The sequence below is a fragment of the Stegodyphus dumicola genome, chromosome 5 (assembly GCF_044657685.1).
Source record: "Stegodyphus dumicola isolate Sdum_Otavi_A_Nest chromosome 5, ASM4465768v1".
Lineage (NCBI taxonomy): Eukaryota > Metazoa > Arthropoda > Arachnida > Araneae > Eresidae > Stegodyphus > Stegodyphus dumicola.
Window position 1 is genome coordinate 13974780 of NC_140772.1, and position 22815 is coordinate 13997594.

The 22815-nt window shown below is 34.6% G+C and overlaps 1 protein-coding gene across 1 annotated transcript in view; it reads right to left on the reverse strand.

The window, feature by feature from the left end:
- Nucleotides 1–22815, reverse strand: part of thoc5 (THO complex subunit 5) — a 93773-nt gene that overhangs the window by 53566 nt on the left and 17392 nt on the right. Inside the window, exons 2-5 of the mRNA XM_035372280.2 lie at nt 20407–20541; nt 9377–9487; nt 8886–8983; nt 3494–3569 (exon numbers count right to left, since the gene is read on the reverse strand). Of these exons, the coding sequence (XP_035228171.1) occupies nt 3494–3569; nt 8886–8983; nt 9377–9487; nt 20407–20541 (420 nt within the window). The remainder of the gene's footprint in view (nt 1–3493; nt 3570–8885; nt 8984–9376; nt 9488–20406; nt 20542–22815) is intronic.

Consider the following 22815-nt stretch of genomic DNA (forward strand, 5'->3'; position numbering starts at 1 on the left):
TGTTACTGTTTTCGGTTTCTACTCTCACATTAGTGCTATCATAGGAACGGAACGAATGAATTTACAGTTTTAACTCTATTAATAACACTGCATATATATACAGTCAAAAGTCGTTAATTCGGACACCCATAATCCAGAATGATCTATAATCTGGACCTCAAAGCTAAAAGCTTTCTGCGCATGCGCCCAGCCGTTTTACGCATGCGCGTAAGACCTTGACTACTGCGCATATGCGTGTGCGCAAGTGCAGAATACATTTTCGCCTGCGCGTTTAATGTATAACGGACGGTGTAAGCTAAAATTATCTATTTCAGTTAACGTTAATGATTGCGTTGTTCCTTAATCTTCGAATTGGATCCCGCTTATTATTTTTTGCAGACTGTAAGAGCAATTTTATAAAAGTAAACTTGAACTTTCGATTATGTCAAATAGAATTTCCGATGCTGGAACTTCCAAAGGATCTACAAAACGAAAGTATGTTTCGATGTCCAACAAACAAAAAGTAAAATTGCTGCAAAAAATGGATAAAGGCATGAAGAATGTGACAGAGAGGTTAGTGAAAACGAAAAAATTTCGATTGACAAGTCGGTATTCTCGGCACAGCAATTAACGGGACTTTGTAACTGAACATGAAATTATGTCTGTTTATAGAATTAAAGAGAAAGTATTATCACATAAAATGAAGCAACTTAAACAACTTACACTGAAAGAAATGTTTAATAAAGTAAACAAATAAATATTAAGCTTTTTTTTTTTTTTCTTGTAAATTTTGATACCCTTTAGATCATAATTGTTCTTTATTTCATAAATTATGGTTTCATATTTTTAATTTTAGAATTTCTGCATGCCATCTTACGAGATTTAAACTGATGATCTATAATCCGGAAAAATCGATAATCCGGAATCGCCGAAGTCCCGACGAGTCCGGATTAACGACTTTTGACTGTATGTGTGTGTGTGTCTCTTCTCTCTCTATATATAAGTGTGTGTGTATGTTCGTGTGTAATGTATCTTAAAATTCATCCTTATTCTTCCTTAACAATAAAACGGGGGAAAAAAGAAAAATCCAGAACAGTTTCTAGGGTTGCTCACATGAAAGCAAAGTCACAGGCTGCACTGCTATTTCTTCACATGTGTGTGTATCTAACTAATAAATGTTACAGAAGCATGTCAAAATTTGCAAAAGTTTTTGGTGGAGTAGCAGTTTTGGATAAAATGTGCAGGAGATGGTTTGAAATATTTGAAGCAAGTGATTTTGATCTTAATTATAAGCCGTGCTCTAGGCTTTAAGGGTTAACTCGACTCACAAAACTATTTCAGACCATATCTAGAAACTAATATTGCTCTATAAATATTCCAATAGATGAGTTAAATGAGAAAACTTTGCATGACTGAGTCACCACATGCACAAATCTGCTTGTTCAGAATAAAAACGAAACGTTCTTGGACCAAATGATAACTGGTGATAAAAAGCTAAATAAAAGTGGATTGCTTACAAAAACATCATTAGGAAAAGAGCATACAATGAATCTGGAAAACCTGCCCTTCCACCTCTCAACTGAGCTTCAGCCCAAATAAGATAAATGCTGTATATATGGTGAGATGTTCAAGGACCAACACTTTACAAGCTTTTGAAACCTAACGAAAAGGTCAATTCAGAAAGATACTATCTGCAAATGGATGATCTAAACAAAGCAGTCAAAGAAAAGAGGCCGGCAATGTTCACTATGAAGCACATAAGACTGCATCATAATAATGCCAGACCATGTGCTATTCTGGTAACTTGTCAGAAAAAGCACACAGCTAGGGTAAAAAATTCTGCTGCACCATACTCCCCAGACCTAGCAACCTCTGATTTTCTTTTGCTTCTCTTTTAGCACAATTTTTTGAAAGGAAAAATATTCAAAACCAAAGCAGGCATTGGCCAAGGAGTACTTGAGTTTTTCTCCTATGACATTTTCCAAAAAAAGCATTTACAAATTACCAACATGCTGGCAAGAGGTCAAATAACAACATAAGTTATATTATACAGTAAATATTATTAAAGATAAGAGAAATGTATTAGTTTCTATTAATTCCTAAACGGACAGAATTTTTCAGTAGAACAAATGTATTTTATACAAATCAATTGCATATAAATGTTATGTATGCTCATGCCCTTTTAAACTCATTTCATGTTAAAAAAAAAAAACTAATTATCAAACATATCAAGAATAAGATTGGTCATTAACTTACAACAGGACGTCTGTGACGGCATTAATGTAAAGCAAGGACTATATATATATATATATATTTAAATTACGATTCTGCATTCTAATCATGTTATTACAAAAATCTATGATTTTTAAAAAGACAGTTTTCAAAGTTATTCAGATTTAAAGCTTCCAAACTTAAAACAAAAATATGAATTTCCTATTAAGAAAATGTGAAGTTACATCAAATGAAAGTTGTTAAATGATTTTTGTTTGCTAATAAACATAAATTATTTAAAGCTGATCTGTTCCAAAAGGAACACTTTTGTAGAAAACTTTCTAGTTTTGCAAAGGATTCGGTAACTTTCCAGCTGTATGTTACACATGGGGAAAACAACAAAAGCACCCTGTATCCAACTGCCAGGAACAGTATCCAAAGAAAGAACCATCAGCATCTTTATGGTTTTAGCTATATGTCCCCTTATATTGGTCAATATAAATACTACATAAAAATGTCTCAGAAGTTAAGGCATCACTTACTTTAGTAACCAGTAAAAGAAGTTATACAATTTAAACAAGTGAAGAATTGTTAAGCATTAACTCGATCAAATTTTAAATGAATAAAATAACATATAAAAATTCAAAATTATTAAAACAGCAGAAATGAGTTAGTTTTTGTTTAAAAATATTTTCTAAATGCAGAACACCTAACATGCTTTATTTGAAAGAAGAATTTCTTTACAGACAAATAACTCAGATTATAAAAATTCATTTAAATATTGCAAGCACAAAAACTCAACAAACAGCTCTCACTGATGAATATCTATTATAAATATATTACAAAGAAAGCTGAAAAATTTGGTTCACGATTTTTCAGCTATTCTTCAGGTGCATAATTGTATATAAAAATTATTCTTTCCTTTTATATCTGAAAAGTGGTTATTAAGTTGAATTCAGATGGAAACAAATAAAATTTTATTTTATTTTTTCCAATTTTATTTTTATTCACCTTTTTTTCATAAGGAAGGACATTAAATTGAATTTTTTTTTCCAAATACAAACAGATATAAAATTCAAGTATCTTTCAAAACTTTTAAAAAATGTGAAGACTAACAAAAGCTAAATTAAGAGATATTCATAACATTTTTAATTTTTACTGTTTTGCAATTCTAATTCAGTATTTCCTTTACATACGCTTTAAAAACTAAAACTTTATATGATAAAAGAAAAATTTTTAAACAGGAAATAAATCTAGTATTTAAAATATTATTCAGTAGAAACTTTAAAAAAATGTAACTTACAGGCCTGGAAATACTTTCTGGAGCATCTCGGTAAAATTCTTCAACAGTTACAAGCTCAATTTCTTCATCTTTTGACCTATATATATATATTTATATATATATATATATATATACATACCATACCATATATAAACAAGCTTAACTACTTTAATTATTTCAGGTTAAAAATAGTGTAAATACAGCACTAATAAGCTATACATAAAACAGTATTATTTATAAACACAAAACTCAATATAAAACGTAATTGAACTTCTGGTTAATGGACACAACAAATAATTTTTATTGTGAAATAGTAGACAGGTTTGGTGCAGGTCTGCAGGTTCTTTTCGTTGTTTACAATGTAGAGTGCATCAGTCTAAGCAGTCAAGTCCACATTTCAAGTCTTTCAGTATCAGCCAAGCAGACAATAAGATCGACTTTCAAAACAGGGACACTCAGATACACTACTCCACATTCAAAATGCAACACCAGGGAGGGCAGAAAATTATGCAAATTTCAGGGTAGGTGCACGTCATTGAGCTATGCGAATGATGTGAAACGTGCAGCTCTCCAGTGCACGTTGACGCAGATATAATGGAAGGAACCTGCAGAATATTAAAATTTTGTGTCATTATTTCTGCTACGGAAATCATCGTAGAAAATTTATTCTTGTCTCAGAGGACATGTGTCAGAATCCCAGGTCATTGTCAATGTCGGCAGCTCTAGTAAACAGACAATTTTACAAGGGGCATAGTGATCAGACTGAGAAGAGTAGGTTGGCCCATATACCAAATATCAGCTGACACACACCTGGACCTGTGGCTGTGGTGATGAAGTTTGGAACAATGAAATGTCTTAAGTTTGAGGGTTGCCGGTGCAACCAGAGTGACATAAGCATGCATGGATCGATGCATCTGCTGACAAGAGGTGGCGCACACGCAAGCCACTTCTACCTACATTCTGCAGCATATTCAAGACACCCTGGATGTTCCCATATCAGCCAGAACAATTTCCCATCGATTGGCGGCTAGTGGCCTGCACTTGCGGCATCTGTAAAGAAAGAAGACTGCCATTGACCCCACATCATTAATGCAAATGTTTCCAATAGTGCCGAGCTCAAGTGGTGTGGACGACGGAATGGCACCGGGTCACGTTCTCAGATGAGTCATACTTCTATTTCCCCAATGATAGTCTCCATGAACGAATGTGGTGTTGATGTGAAAAGAGGCCCACTCCGGCAGAAACTGTGGAATGCCCACTGTGCAACAACACGGCATGGTGATTTGGGGCACAATTGCATACGATTCAAGGTCACTTCTATTTCATATTCAGGGCCGTCGGGCTCAAGCAATGTGGACGAGGGAATGTCATCAGGTCGTATTCTCAGATGAGTATTACTTCTGTTTCTCCAATGATAGTCTCCGTGTACAAGTGTGGCATCAATGTGGAAACAGGTCCGATTCGGCAGCAACCGTGAAACACAAGCTGTGCAACAACAGGGCATCATGGTTTGGGGTGTAATTGCATACAATTCAAAGTCACTTTTAGTTCCTATTCAGGGCACTATGACAGCCTAACGATACGTGGATGATGTGGTGCAGCCAGTGACACCTCTCTACCTTCAGGGAGTGCCCAGTTGCCTTTCAACAGCAGGATAATGCTGACATCACACTACTCGCATCAGCCAATGTGCTCTGCGAGGTGTACAAATGCTTCCCTCGCCACCATTCTCTCCTGATCTCTCACCAATTAAACACATTTGGGATGTGATTGGATGCCATTTGCTGACCTTGCCATTGCTGCATTCAGAAGATGAAATATGGCAAATGACTGAGAAGGAATAGAAAGTTATTCCTCAGGACACCATCCATAGTCTCAGTGACTCTGTACCTAGACATGTTGCTTTGTGTATCATCATCCAAGGTGGCCCTACAACCTATGAGCTGATGTGGTTCTTGCTCTGTATTATGCACACCATTTCGAAATAAAGATAATTTATTGTTCATTTGTGTCTCTCTTTGTTTGCCGAGTTTCATCACTTTCTGACCATTTCTCCTTGGTGTTGCATTTTCAATGTCAGGTAGTGTATAAAGACTGGAAAAGTGACATCAAGATAAAAATTATAGTTGGACATGAATATGATCATCTTTTCTCAGCTGTATCCCAACCTTTTGAAATTTTGACAATGTAATGTATCATTCTCAATGACATTTCTCAAACTTTCTAATGGTTTGCTGGCATTTTAATTTTGAACGCTAAATTGCATTTTATATGTGCCATTTCTATTCATTAACCACTAAACTGTTTTGCTCGAACGACGTTTGGGTGCCGCGAAAAGGGACTTTTTTATTTGCGCGTAGACAACTCGTGCAGTGTATTTTCCTACACCAATCCACTGAGTTTTCCTGGCTTTTTCCCCACTTTTTACTTAGCAGTGTTTCTAATAGATGTCAGTGTCCAGGAGAGAATGGATTGTAAAATCAGTTCAAGGATAGGTTCACCACTTTTCATTAGGGGAAGAAATTCAGCAAGTTTGTTTGCATGTGTTCAGTGTATTAAGCTTTGTGAATAGTATTACTTCCCAATTTTATCCTGAAATAAAGAAGGATGGGTGACAGTGAATGGTTCATAACAAATATAATTCTGATATTGGATAAGATAGCGAATCTGAATTTTCTACAAATGATTCTGGTAGTCCTGAAAGTTCTTTATCAGAATTCTCTTGTGATGATGAGGAAATGGAAAATTCAGATTATCTCGTTCAGGTCTGGAGCTTTTAAGAAATGGATACTAGTAATCCTCCTCCACCACTGCCGCAATTATTTTTCAGAGAATTCACTTCTTTCACATTTATCACCTGTAAAGTGTTCTTTCCAGTTCTGCAGTTTTGTGAGAAAAAGCCAACTTTAAGTAAAAATGCCTTAATTTTGCAGTAATTAAAAATTATCTTAAATTAATAAATGCAACACTTGTAACAGTTTTGACAACTGATTTGAATTCATATAATCAATTAGAATACAAAATTGTTTAAAAAGAATATCCTTATTTTTGATCACAATATGGTAGGAAAATGAAACAGTTAAATGGTTAAATACTGCTATAGTTTGTTGGATTGCAAATATGTAGAAATTACATGAAAGCTGGCAGATTACTAATCTCCCATGAAAATAACTTAAAAAAATTTCCATCACATCTTAAATAATAATACAGCCTCGTTTTAGAGCAAGTAAATTTAGAACTTGACAAAAGGCATCCTTGCACTTTTTTTATTATCATTTTTGAATTAAAAAACGAATCACCACAGAAATCACTCTTAATAACTTTTAAGAACAATACAAACCCTGATTCCTAAACTGGAATGGTACTTATGAGTTATTACATGCATCTTAGTTGAAGACAACTTTTCAGAATATGTCAAACTCTGACAACCATGCACATAGCCATTCTTCAGGCAACCATGCTCATCCTCTAAGAATTGTTATGAGCATGTCAAGTAACATAACGATTTTTGGATGCATTCTTTATGGTGTATTCTATGTTCCAGTGCTTTTTATAAGCAAATTGTGATATTTTTGGCCTTAAACATAATTTTAAATTAAGCAGTTGTGGAAGTTGCCAACAATGGAAGAAATTTCGGTAAAATTTCTATAGGAATACAGAATTTTGCTACAAAATCTCTAACGGGAATGTTAATGAGATGTGTTTGGTAGACAGCTGAAGTTTCTGAGGTTTGTGCGATGCCAAGTCTGCAATACTCTAACATTCCTTTTAAGCAAAAATGAAACACCATGGACTTGCAAAAAAGAATGTAAATGTTTTATTTTTTAAATATATCTAATCTAATAATTAAAATTTGTACTTTAAATTGCTAAAGTATATTGATAATGTTTGAAAACTTATGATAAATATTGATAAATTGGGAATCTTTTAAAAAAGTCACAAAAGCTCCTAATAAGTAACTTTTACATTTTCTTGTACAAAAAATCACCAAACTACACCAAGGTGGTTGTGTCAATACATAAGTACTGCTGGAGTTTTGATTATATATCTTTCACATTTATACTTACTTTTTTACGAGGTTAGTTTTTTAGCAGTTAGAAAGACAAAAATGGTGCTTTTCTGCGAGACAATGACAAAAAAACATGAATATGCTAATACGTCCATGCATATTATTTTCATTCATAGTGTTACGAAATGTAAAGGCGCGGTAAGATGGCTTCCCCGCAAAGCAGTTTTAGGGTTGCCAGAAAATGGCAAGAGAAGGAAAGGTTGCCATATTTGGCGAGAAATCGTCCATTTGGCAACAAAATCGGCGATGTGCAGTAGACGGATGGAGAACCTTCTGGAATGAATTCTTACTGGTTTGGCCCACAATGTTCTCGAACACAAGCCAAAACCTATATAAACCCTGCTGGTATGCGGAGTTAGTGAGAGTCCATCGAGTTAATAGTCAGTCAGTGAGCGAGTGTCTTGAAGTCTAGTGCCGAGTTGGTTGTCGAGTGCACCAAAAGTTTCTTAATGTATCACGAGTTAGTGCATTGGCGAATTTGAGCTTAGAGAGTGTTGAGCTCCGGGAACGAGTGAACCGAGGAGTCGGGAGCTGTACTCTAGTGTACCGTCGAGAGCATCGCAAGTTGTAACGTGGAGAGTCTCAAGAGTACATGGAGTTCCGAGAACGACTGAGCAGAGTCGGGAGCTGTACTCTGGTGCTTTGCAGTGAGGCTGTTTCCACAGTTATTGCCTGACAGTGTGAAGGCTGCGTCGCTGATTGTTCCAGCGTGTTTATAGTAGATCTACGATGCATGTAAAAAATGTTATTAGAGGCTGTCCTGATTAATATCGGCCAATAAAGTGTGTTTCGATACTTCATCAAGTGTTACTCCAAATCCACACGAACCCTGTACGAACGTGAAGGAAGGAAATAAAGCAACAACTGGTGTCAGAAGAATAGGAAGAGAAAAAAACGTAACAATACATTTTAACAACTTTTACCTAAACATTATGTATATGTATAGCATTGGAGAGGGGACCTATTAAACACATTAATTCTAAAAAAAATTCCAAACGCTATAGTAAGAAACCCGACTTTAGCATAAAAAATAAATCACAGATGTGAAAAAATATCCTACTAATAAAGAATACTTCTTTAACTTTACAAAAAAGCATTTGTAAGCACAACATTATCTACATAATACTTATGGACTTACTAACTAGAATTACAAGGTATAACTAAGTTTTTATTATTTAGTTTTAAATAATTAAATTTATCTTCGGGAGACAAGTATTTAAGAATCTGATAAAGAATAACAATGTAAATTTTCAAAATTTATAACATCTGCTAATAACACATCAAAGTCCTAACAGATCATCAGCTAAAAATATGACGATTCCACACCAAAATTGAGAAATTTACCTGAATTCTAAGCATTTTGTTACTTCCTTTTGGAGATGAGTAACTTCATACAGAAGATTCTGAAACTGTAAGTTTAGAGCATCTACTTTTTGCTTTCGCTAAAATGCAATAAATAAAATAAAAAAGGTGTTATATTTCTTAGCATTACAGAAACAGGTATCTCATAACTAAAAATAATAATACATTAAAGTCAACAGTTGAAATTAGTTAAAAAATATTACTTTCTAATATATACAATACATAGTCACTTACTTTAAATATAAACTGATAAAAAAAATGACATTGCAATGGTTAATTAAAAATACAAGCACAGAAAGTTTAATATTGATGTCAACATGAAATTTTATTCCAAACTTAGAATCTGTAATTGTAACACATAATACAAAGCCAGGCAAACCAAATTACTCAACTTTGCTTTATATTACTTTGTAAAACAATTTTAAACTTTAAGATATAATGTGATTTAACTACATAAAACTATATCAAAATACCTCATTTACTGCATCTCGAGATTTCTTCCACTGGTGTTTGTCTAAACGATTCAACTTTTTCAATCGCATTATTAACATGCAAATATCTGCTCTATGTTTTGCAATGCTATGCTAAAATAAATAAAAAAAAATTATAAATAAATAACACAAACAACACTGTACTAAATTTTAAATATCAGTATATGAAAATATTTTAAGAGAAATGAACTTTGAAGTAGTAAATAATTTACAATTAGAATATTACAGTTTTAGTTTGTATATTAAATCAAAGAAAGAAGAATTCAAATGCATGTAGAAGCTAAATTTTATATGCATGGTAGAGAATCAACATAATTTGAAATTAATAATTAAGCAAATTTCCATTTATATAGAAAAACCCATACATTTTTGGGGAGATTTCTTCTTTTTAAGATGCAAAAGTATTTTCTAGAAATAATTCTAGGGCAAAAACTTTTACTGTCTGAAGAATAGATACAGTCAAAAGTCATTAATTCGGACACCCATAATCCGGACCTCAAAGCTAAAAACTTTCTGCGCATGCGCCACGTTGGCACATGTGCACAGGCGTTTTACGCGTGCGCGTAAGACCTTGACTACTGCGCATATGCGTGTGCGCAAGTGCAGAATACGTTTTCGCCTGCGCGTTTAATGTCTAACGGACGGTGTAAGCTAAAATTATCTAATTATCTATTTCAGTTAATGTTAATGATTGCATTGTTCCTTAATTTTCGAATTGGATCCCGCTTATTATTTTTTTGCAGACTGTAAGAGCAATTTTATAAAAGTAAACTTGAACTTTCGATTATGTCAAATAGAATTTCCGATGCTGGAACTTCCAAAGGATCTACAAAACAAAAGTATGTTTCGATGTCCAACAAACAAAAAGTGGAATTGCTGCAAAAAATGGATAAAGACATGAAGAATGTGACAGAGAGGTTAGTGAAAACGAAAAAATTTCGATTGACAAGTTAGTCGGTATTCTCGGCACAGCAATTAACGGGACTTGAACAGCGGAACTTTGTAACTGAACAAGAAATTATGTCTGTTTATAGAATTAAAGAGAAAATATTATCACATAAAACGAAGCAACTTAAACAACTTACATTGAAAGAAATGTTTAATAAAGTAAACAAATAAATATTAAGCTTTTTTTTGTAAATTTTGATACCCTTTAGATCATAATTGTTTTTTATTTCATAAATTACGGTTTCATATTTTTAATTTTATAATTTCTGCATGCCATCTTACGAGATTTAAACTGATGATCTATAATCCGGAATCGCCGAAGTCCCGACGAGTCCGGATTAACGACTTTTCACTGTACTCACACATCAGTCACTTTCAAAATGAATAGCCTTTTTTAATAAAACTAACACCAGTTTAAAGTTAGATTTTGCGCAGTTTAAATTTAAGTTTTTGGTACTTTAAATATTATCACAAACACTTCAGCACAACTAGACAATAAAAATAAATAAATAAATAAATAAATAAAATAAATAAATAAAAAATAAAAACTAATGACTCATGATTGCAAAAAATATTTATTACATACTTTATATTTTAATTAGGTAGTTAATGTGAAAATCAATCTTTAAAACTATTTAAAAGCATGTAGGGTTTATATTTATTTTAACTAACATTTATTTTAAGTTTAAACTATCTTTCCTGTCAAGCCTTACTTTCCCCTGGAACTGCCAATGCCAGAATATGTAAATTTGAGTAGAACGCGCAAGCATTCAAATTATCAGCAGAAGTAGTATGATTTAAATAGAAGGAAACGAGTTCGGTGAGAGAGTTATTCTTACTTAGCGAGCGCGGAGGTAGTTATCGAGAATTGAAGAACCCCGCGTTGCGGCCTATGTGCTTGGCGGGAAGTAGTTGCAATTGTTCCAGTGAGCTTCAAGTCTGCTGAATTAGCTGCGGCTTTTGTAAAATGCGGTGAGTTAGTTATTTTAGAGAGCCTCGTAGTTAGAATATTGTCTTTACTTTCTTTTCAGGTTCTTATTTTTATTTGACTGCCTAGTGGGCACAGTCTGTAAGCGTCAAGAGGACGCCATTGTAATTTATTACGTTGAATAAAAAGGGACTTAAACCCTTTATAAGACTCTGTGGTTTATACAAGCTTTCACAGTCACCTCTTGGTTGTGTGCTAGTTAGAGGCGCGCAACGTTATATTGGCGCCCGAACACTTATCGAACTGAAATGGCCGAAAACTGGATGGAAGCCGCTGGACAACACCAAGAAATGACAACGCAGTTAAAAGGATTTGGATACCTGGTCCAGACTTTGAGAGCATCAATCAAGCCAAATGTCTATTTCGACGGAAAAAATTCGGTGTCTGTATTTTTAGAAGGTATAGAAAACCACTTTCAGCTCTACCCTGTGCCTGAAAGACAAAAAGTTGCCATCGCCACATCAGCTCTAAGAGGACAGGCCGCGCTATGGTGGAAAAATATAGGCAAATTTCTTCTAGGTGAATTTGGAAGCCCGACGTATACATTTGAAAATTTCAAAAAATCGTTAGTAAAGGCCTTCCCCATGGTGAAAGATCGCGCACGGCTGGAAGCCGAGCTATATAGTTTCTATCAACGGGATACAGCACAATTGACGGACTTTATTTTACGAAAAATCAAACTAACGGATATGTTGTATGGGAAAAAACCCGATGCGGAGATAATTGAAATAATATTACCAAGATTGTTACCCGCTGTCCAAGACTACTTTGAAATTAGAAACCCAACCACATTGCAGGAACTTTTCGAATTCGCGGTGAAATTTCAAAATCGCAGAATAGCGGAAAGAGCGAGAGGGGAAACATATTCTCAAAGTACCAGAAGGAAGGAGGAAACAGAAATGGAAATCGCTCATATGGGGGAAAGAACTATCAAGCTAACGCATCGAAACTCGAAGGTCAAGGCCCAAAAAAGAAAATTTGAAAATAAGCATCCACGTACCCAGAAGACACAGATTGAAAGGAAAGCTTTAAACGACTAGAGGGGCCTGTGAAAGGGAGGGTCCAGACCCCGGAAGTTTTAGAAAAACCCTCAAATAGACATCTAAATACAGTCATCGTAAAAAACTCACAGCTACCAATTATACAAGTCCTGGTTGGCGATGTACCAGTAGAAGCCCTCATCGATACAGGGGCAGAAGGAAATTTCATGAGTGAAAAGTTCTTCAAAAAGAATTTTTTTAGGATACGACTCTTTAAAACCAGAAATACGGAAATTATAGCGGCGCAAGGAAAAACATGTCACTGCATCGGGAAAGTATCATTAAACTTACAGATAAAAGAGGAAAATCTCAAAGTATTAATTTTTGTGGTGAAAGACCTCCAACACTCTCTTATTTTAGGTATGGACTTTTTAAGGGCCGCGAGGGCCAAATTAAATTTTCAAGATAGTTCCGTGGTGCTGGAGATGAACCAGAGGGTGGTGGAACCTGCGGAGACACCTGAATTGGACCTTAGCCATCTGAATGACCAGGAAAGTAAAGCAATACAGCAAGTGGTGAGTAATTTTTCTCATTTGTTTTCAGAAAAACCGGGAAACTGTCAGATCGTGACTCACAAGATTCAATTAAATGTCGAAAAACCTTGTAGGACTAAACCGTATCGCTATGATAAACAAAAAGACTTAATCATCGAAGAACATATTCAGGAGATGTTAAAGAATAAAATAATAACGCCCATAAATAGTGAATACGCGAATCCAGTCGTACTATGTAGGAAAAAGAACGAGTTTCCTCCTTCGGATAAAAGGGCTTGGAGGTTTGCTATCGATTATAGAAAACTAAATAGCATAACTAAATTTCCAGTTTACCCTTTGCCGGTTATAGACGAGATCATTAGACAGATCAAATCGATGAGATATGTGTCTACTTTGGACTTAACGTCTGGCTACTATCAAATAGCTATGAGACCCGAAGATATACATAAAACCGCGTTTATAACAAAATCGGGCACTTATGCATTTTTACGCATGCCTTTTGGGTTGTGTGGGGCCCCATCAACATTCCAGAGAGCTATGGACATTGTTCTAAAGCCTGTCCTAGGAAAATCAACCTTAATTTATCTAGATGATATAATTATAACGAGTAGTACGTTGGAACAACACATTAATGACCTCGAACAAGTTTTTAAATTATTAAAAGAGGCCGGTCTTACAATTAACGCCTCAAAATGCAAGTTCGCAACTAAAGAACTTAAATATCTCGGTTATAAAATTTCGCAAAAGGGTATAGAAACGCAAGATTCAAAAATAAAAGCTATTAAGAATTTCCCACCGCCCAACACCGCCAAGAAACTTTCGTCTTTCCTTGGACTATGTTCTTACTATCGATCTTTCATAAAAGATTTCGCTAATATTGTTGAACCACTCTTAGTAATCAAAAGAAAAAAGAGTAAATTTACGTGGACAGCTGAAGCTAACACAGCTTTTGAAAGATTAAAAGAAGCGCTTATTAATGCCCCTGTTTTAAAATTCCCTGAGGGGGATGAAAACCTGGAAATTGCGGCAGATGCATCAGACTATGCGGTGGGTGCGGTTCTTATGCAAAATAACCATCCGCTGGCATTTTTTAGTAAAACATTGAATCAAACACAAAGGAATTATACAGCTACAGAAAGAGAAACATTAGCCGTATTAATGGCTGTACACAAATTTTGAGTTTATTTCGGCAAATCGCCAGTAACAGTCTTTTCGGATCATGCGGCTGTTGGTAGACTTTACTCGGGAAAAAACCTAACGCCCAGGTTAATAAGATGGGCTTTAAAACTCCAAGAATATAATATCACAATAAAATATAAACCGGGTAAGGAAAACAATGTAGCTGACGCACTTTCTCGTATAAAGCTGGACGATGAAGGGAATGAACTTAAATGCGCTGTGTTGACTTCAAAAATTTTAGATTCTAGAGATACGGTTATTACTGAACTGAAAGCTGATCCTGAATTTGGAAATATCTATGCTTATTTGAAAGACCCCGAAAGCTTTGAGCATACAGATATCGATGCGATAAGAAATAGAGCAAAAAACTATGAAATAATAGATAATTTATTATTCTATACGAAAACAACAAACGAAAATCTTGAGTATAAGCCAGTCATCCCAGCCTCGCTTCGATTAAGCATTTTGAAGGAGTTGCACGAAAAAAAACAGCGGGCCACTTCGGGGTCAGAAAGACTTTAAAAAAGGTACGCGAGGCGGTATATTTCCCGCAATTATACAAAATAGTAACGGCGTATGTCAGGTCCTGCAATCAATGTCAGTTAATAAATGATATTAATTACAGCCCGGCCGGGTACTTAAATAGCATTCGCGCTACATTTCCGAATGAAATTTTAGGCATAGATCTCCTTGGTCCCTTCCCCCAGAGCGAGTTAAATAAAAATCGTTTTCTTTTAGTAATAGTAGATCATTTTTCAAAATGGATAGAAATTGTTCCACTTAAACGCGCGTCAGCCAAAACAGTCGCAGATGCATTCTTACACAGATACATTTTAAAATACGGTGCACCGATAAAAGTCATTAGCGATAACGGAAAACAATTCATTAGTCAAATATTTGAAAACATATGCAATGGACTTGATATACGCCATATCAAAATGGTTCCGTATAGACCACAGGCTAACATAGCAGAAAGAGTTAATAAAAACATAGTAAAAATAATTCGTAGTTACGTTAGCACACATCACAAGCGCTGGGATGGCTACATAAATGAATTAGCTTATGCTTTAAGAACGGCACATCATGATACTATGGGAAAAACTCCAGCAGAATTATTTTTAGGCAGAAAGTTAATTACGCCTTTAGATAAATTATTCTTTGTGCAACAAAGAGAGCAGGAATTTAGACAAAAGGACGTGCAAAAGCTAATTGATCAGGCGCTTAAAACCTCGGATACGGCAAGAAATAGGCAGAAACTTTATTATGATAGAAAACGCCGTGAAGCAGATTTTAAAGTTGGTGATAAAGTATTGAAACGGAAATTTTCTTTATCAAGTGCCCCAGACAATTTTATGGCAAAGCTAGCTCCAAAGTTTGAAGGCCCCTATGTAATTCAGGAAATCAAAGGAGTAGTCTTATATCTTAAAAACGAGAGAGGGGAAATCTGTAAAGCAAGTCCCGACCAGGTGAAAAAATACTATAATCCAAATGATTTTGAAATCCTTAAAAGTTTCTTGCAGGACTCAAGTCTAAATGAAATAGAAGGGCCAGAGACTGCAACAACTATTCCACCACCCAAGAAACGGAGAACTGAAGAGAGACCTAGCACTTCTACAACCCGGACGTCGGTATCAAAAAGAAAAAAGGATTTTCAAACTCCGGCGTTTAAGAAAAACAAAAATACAGATGAACCGGGTAAAGAAACCGTGGTAAAGACGAAAACACCACCTACAAAAGATGGCAGGAGAAATTACACATCAAGGAGAACGCGCACACGGCCACAGAGTCAGGTGCCAGCAAGGCCGCCGTTCCGGAAACTGAAACGCCAACAGGAGGCACAAAAATACGACGAACAGAAGAAATTCAAGAAGGACTCCAGACCGGAGGACGTCAAGACCAGCCGAAATGCAGGCAGAAATGCAAAGGCCAACAACCAGACGATTACTCCGTCAAGAGGCCAGCATGTAGAGGACGCAAAAGAAAGAGCAACGGGGACGACACTCGGAGATCAATAAGGAGAAGATTGACATCCATGACACCTCTAACTTGGGATCAATTTTGTCAAAAACGGATGACGGAGTTTCAAGCATCGAAAACTCAAAGATAAGTTAAAATCTTCTATAATTTTTTTTTTCTCTTTTGTTCCGAAATGTTATGCATAAGTACGAAGTTCTATGTTTTGACGAAAGTCAATATGTCTCGGTTGAGACTTAGTTTTGTTTTACTTTATTTAGCTAAGGCAAAAGTATTATTTTCTTTAAGTGTAAAAGCTAAAAACAAGCATTTTCTGTTGGTCGAAAGACTAATTCTGTTATGTTAAAGCCAAAATTTGGCCGGAGATAAAAATAACTTCGTATTCTTGTACTAATAAGAATTTTAGTTTCAGTGCCGCCAGCTTGGCGAAGAATGAGTAAAGTAAAAATTTATTTTCTCTTATTCATTTTATGGTAAATTGTAAAAAGCATATGTATTAAACTTTTGTAAATGTATGTAAATACTTGCATGTTATGTAAAAGTAGAATTTAATCTAGAAGCATAAAATTGTAGATGCTAAAAGTGAATGCTTAAAAGCAATGAAGTCAAAATTTAAGTATTAAACTGTAAAGTCATGCTTTAGAGCGAAAGCCTGCATGTTTAAAGATGAATGAGGGGGAAGTTAGAATGAATGTGTTTTGTAGGGTTCTCCACCTACATTTGAATTTTTAAGAATATTAAAGTAGCTCATTGAGTTGTAGAATGTCGAGTAAGGTGTGTCTAGTTGGTTGTTGAATTCTAACAAATCATGGTGGTTAGGGGAAGTGTTGTAAGACTAAAACACGAATATTCCCGTTTGACACCACACATGGTGGAGAGCCAGGGTAAAGTTAAATTAATGCTTGAAAAATTGAATGAATGTGAAGTAAGCAATAACTAAGAAAAACGAAACGTTAAAAACAAAAATTTATTGTGTCAAGAAAGTGTAAATTATAATGTATGTAGAAAGATACTGATACTTATTCCTTCCAGATGCTGGAAGGAAAGACCAAGATTGATTGATGAAGTCCAGGAAAAGTTGCTGTAAGAAGAAAGCTTTGTAACGAGCAACAGAATTTTAGTATAATTGTTACATAAGTTTTTTTTTTTTTTTTTTTTTTTTTGTGTGTGTGTAAACGAGGTTCTCGCCAGTTAGTTCAGAATTAGATAAACTTACAACAGGTCGTTTGTAGGACCTGCTTCCAAGTTTTTCCAAATTCTGGCAGCGGCAAATGTAGGGTTTATATTTATTTTAACTAACATTTATTTTAAGTTTAAACTATCTTTCCTGTCAAGCCTTACTTTCCCCTGGAACTGCCAATGCCAGAATATGTAAATTTGAGTAGAACGCGCAAGCATTCAAATTATCAGCGGAAGTAGTATGATTTAAATAGAAGGAAACGAGTTCGGTGAGAGAGTTATTCTTACTTAGCGAGCGCGGAGGTAGTTATCGAGAATTGAAGAACCCCGCGTTGCGGCCTATGTGCTTGGCGGGAAGTAGTTGCAATTGTTCCAGTGAGCTTCAAGTCTGCTGAATTAGCTGCGGCTTTTGTAAAACGCGGTGAGTTAGTTATTTTAGAGAGCCTCGTAGTTAGAATATTGTCTTTACTTTCTTTTCAGGTTCTTATTTTTATTTGACTGCCTAGTGGGCACAGTCTGTAAGCGTCAAGAGGACGCCATTATAATTTATTACGTTGAATAAAAAGGGACTTAAACCCTTTATAAGACTCTGTGGTTTATACAAGCTTTCACAGTCACCTCTTGGTTGCGTGCTAGTTAGAGGCGCGCAACGTTATAAACATATTTTTACTTTTCATTTCTGAAGAAATTTCAGGGTGATAATTTAAATTTTTTCCTAGATTTTTTTTTGTTTCCAGGAAAATCCCATAAACACACATTTTAAAATTGAGTTTAAGACCAAAAAATCCTGATTTGTCTATAAAAAGAGTTGAAACAACAAAAAGAATGCACAAGAAAATGACAAGATTGCTTATTATTGGCAACTTCTGATAAGGTGCTAACATGTAAGTACCACCTAGCATCTGAAAAAGGTGACCAATAAATAAATCTAATTGAAAGAAAAACAAGACACTATCAAATTTTAAATTAAAGAGGAAAAAAAAAGGCAGCTGTGCAGGTTTTAAGTAGAGTATTATTGATTTCCAAAGGGATCTAACATAGATCTCTTTTTTACGAGAGCAACAACATTTGCTGTTGTTAAGCATACTATGCATTTGGTTGTAACAAAAGTTTTCTGCCAAAAAAAAAAACATTCTTAATAAAGTTAGGGGAAAACATGAAAGCAGCACATTTAGAGGAGGTAGTAATCACCTCCCAACCCAAATCTATGATTTTCTGCCAACGTTTTGGTAGTTTTTCAAAGCCTTCGGCCCATAAACTTGGTGGCCAAGAGTCCGAAAACAGATCAACTTCATTTGCATGTCCTGTGCAGAATGGAAGATAGCACCAGCAAGATGTAGTTGCAGGTATGAAAAAAGGTAGAAGTCCAAAGGAGTGATGTCAGGGCTATATGGTGGGTGTAGCAAAAGATCCCTTTCGAGACCATATAGAGTCCACCCGGTAAATGCAGACACATATGGTTCTGCATTATCTTGATGGAACATCACCTTTTTGTGCCAGAACTCAGTTCAACATTTTATCTTGATAGCAGCATCAATAGGAATTGGCATCTCACTGTACACCTTACTGTAGAGGGTTTTACCTTTTTTCTGTGGATAATACAACAATCCCACCAGATACAAAGCATGATCTTTTTGTTAGTCAAATCGCACAATTTCTCTGTTTAAATTTAATAAGATGAAATGTACAGATGGCAGTATTATAGCTTCATATATTGCTTAGATAGGTTATATAAGAAAATGCTAAACACCTCACAACTCAAGAGCCGAAATTGTGATCCTAGCCAGTACAATGTGAATGTATTGTCACTGGCAACGATGTCACTCACTAGTCAGCAGGTATTTGAATGTGACATGCAAGAAAAATCACATTTACTGCCTATTTCCTTTGTTTTGTTGAGTATTATATTCTCCATTCGTAGACTTTGTTAAAAAAAAAATTTTTTTTTGGTGTGTGTGGGGGGGGGGGGTCTGGAAGGCCAGATATTAGATTATTCCAGATACTAAATATATGGATTTGGGATTTGATGCTGTACGTTCTCTTTTGACAACATACCAAATCTGCAAACACATCACAGTAAGTGATGGTATTTAAAATAGTCAACATTGCTGACATTATGGAACATCCTGATGAAGAATCTCTCAGAATAGAGATCTACTGGTTCCACAGCAAAACAGGTCAGAATTTGGAGAATAAGAAACAATGACAGACAGATAAGGTAAAATGCAAGATTGTAATGGCGATGTTTAAGCTTAGGTTACCTGCCAGATAAAACAAGCATTTAAATCATGGTTAATTTCAGTTCTGAAATAAACTTAAAAGTATTTTCATTACTTCTATAAAACCCCATCGACCATGAAAGTTGGCTACCATCAAATAATGAAAGTGGCCGGAACCCCGCCAAACTATGCCATTCGTTCCTGCTTAATTCTGGGTCACACTTCTATCTGCAACTCTTACAATAAGACATTCATCAGTCTTTCAGCACAATCCACCAAATAGGCACTGCTGAGGAAATATTCAATGCATTTTGTTTTTGTGCTTTGTAAAAAGGCTTTCCTTGATTTTTGTACTCTATTTTGATCCGACTATCCATGACCCTCCCCAAAAAAGTCCCAAACTTGTTCCTGGCTCTGGATAGCATTTGTGAACTCGTTGCTAACTAAATTTTTGCCAAGCTAATGCGCAAAAAGCTAGAACCATTTCATTTCATTTTGGTAGTCCACCAAGAATTCAGTAAAAGGGGCAATCACTCATAAAATCAAAAAGGCATGGATCTTCTTACATGATATGATTCTATGCATAAAAATTTAAGCTTTGTTGGGCAATAACGAAAACAAGAAAGAAGTTACCCTCAATAACATTGGAAATAATAAACTTAAAAATCCATGAAAGTACAAGTTACATTAGATAATGACCTATAAACAAATTATGAAAAGACACACCCAAACACATTAGTATGAAGAAGAGTAAGCTAGTATGATCTAATTTCATCCAAAAGTATTTCAGTTTTACTTATGAGAAAAACACAACATATATAATTACTGGAAATGCTTTGCAGCTACATGATTTAAGTACACAATGACTGCTGCAAAATCTCCAATCAACAGGATAATTTATATGCCCAAATTTCTGTTGATAAACCCAATAAACAAATATCATTTAAAACCAACTCTGATTATAGATTATAATAAAATATTAGATAACCACCTCATTCCCTTTTCCTTTTTTGGCAAGAAGTATAGAATGAAAATGCCCTCGAATCTTATCACAAGTATCTCGAAATTTTAAATAGCAGTCATCAGCAGCTTCTTGCTCTTCTAAGTGAAAGCAATCAATATTAACCTGGAATCAGAAAATGAAAATTATACAAAGTATATTACATAACACTGTTAAATAAGATTATAATATGGCATTTAAAAACTAAATTTCCAAATTCTGAAATAAAAGGCCAATTTATTTGCAAAAATAAATCAGTTCATTTTGTACATTGCACTACCATAATATGCCACATGAATAATAGTGAACTAAGAACTTTCAGTTTTTTACATTTTGGTAGTAAAAAACTAATATGTTATATTCTCATTAAATTCACCAACTCTTATTTCTTTGTTTTGGTACTACTCACATTAAACAATTCATAACTAACTATTCTGTAATCAGTCACACTGAAATTTAACCTACTATTCAAAATATACCACAAAATAAGTTAATAAGGTTATTTTGATACTTATTATTTCACAACTGTTATAAATATTAAAAATGCCATTTCTGGTAAATTGATTACATGCTTGAATTTCAGTTTAATACAAGATAATTAAAATAATTTAATGTAAAATACATTTAAATGTTTAGACATAAATAAAAGTAAAGGTGTTTTTGCAGATGGCCTGTCTGCTTTAGCTAGAAATGGATGATTTGATCCAGTTTGTCACTTTTTATTGGTTTCCACAAAATTATTATAATTTAAACTGATGTCCAGATATATAGAAGGTTGGAAAAAAAGTTCGTTATTAATCAAGCGCTTCTCTAATTTTAGGCTGCTTTTATGCCGGCAGATTGAAAGCCAAAAGGCTTTGACCTGATCAAATATTGTGTGGATGCTCACAAAAATATTTAACGAAAAATATGCTGCTTTCATTGGTGAACTGATTGGAAGAAAGTTACATATATATCTTAACTTTCTTAACAAATTTCAGTAAGAATTCCAGAATACAAAAAAGATATCTATAAATTATGTGGCAACCAGTTCATCAATGAAAATAGCACATCTTTGGAAAAATACTTCTCAAATGAACAAAGACAAAATCACTACCAAACCCTAACATAAAATAGAACCTTCCCTTCAAACCAATAAAAAATGACAGACTTGATCAAACTATCTATTCCAGATCCAGCTAACAAAGCAGAAGTCTTTGAAAGCTACACTATATGTAAGACTGCTGAATACAGTCAAAAGTCATTAATTCGGACATCCATAATCCGGAATGATCTATAATCCGGACCTCAAAGCTACAAACTTTCTGCACATGCGTCACGTTCACGCATGCGCACAGGTGTTTACAAGTGCGCGTAAGACCTTTACGGCTGCGAATATGTTTGTGCGCATGCGCGTTTAATGTGTAACGGACGGTATAAGCTAAGCTAAAATTATCTAATTCAGTTAATGTTGCAGATTGCATTGTTCCTTAATCTTCGAATTGGATCGGGCTTATTATTTTTTGCAGACTGTTAGAGCAATTTCATAAAAGTAAGCTTGAACTTTCGATTATGTCAAATAGAATTTCTGATATGTATTTAGTAATATGTAATTTATATCTACAAAGCGAAAGTATGTTTCGAAATCCGAAATCTGTTTATCAATTTCACGCCACGGATTGGAAGTTGATCTGTCAGCACTATCATTATCTTCAGGGCAGATGTTTTTATTTTATTTGGCTTATAATTCCTTAGTAAGTGTAGTATTTCATCTCGATGTACTCCGTCTTTGATATGATTTAAATCAAGTTCCTCGTCATTATAATTCGCTTCCGATAGTGAAGAAAGTGACCCAGAGGTTATTGAAAACGAAAAAATTTCGATTGACAAATTAGTCGGTATTCTCAACACAGCAATTATAGGACTTGAACAGCGGAACTTTGTAACTAAACAAGAAATTATGTCTGTTTAATAGAATTAAAGAGAAAGTATTATCACATGAAACAAAGCAACTTACATTGAAAGAAATGTTTAATAAAGTAAACAAATAAATATTAAGCTTTTTCTTTTTGTAAATTTTGATACCCTTTAGATCATAATTGTTCTTTATTTCATAAATTACGGTTTCATATTTTTAATTTTGTAATTTCTGCATGCCATCTTACCAGATTTAAACTGATGATCTATAATCCGGAAAAATCGATAATCCGGAATCGCCGAAGTCCCGACGAGTCCGTATTAACGACTTTTGACTGTACTAGTAGTTCGACTTAGTTTGGGTTCAATCTTGTAGACAGGCTCCATATGGTTGATGTTAATGTTTTCCCCTATGTATAATTTGAATGTTGCATAGCTTAATTAATTTAATTACTTAATGTGTATTCATTCTATTTATCAGCTACATACCTTATTAGTAATATA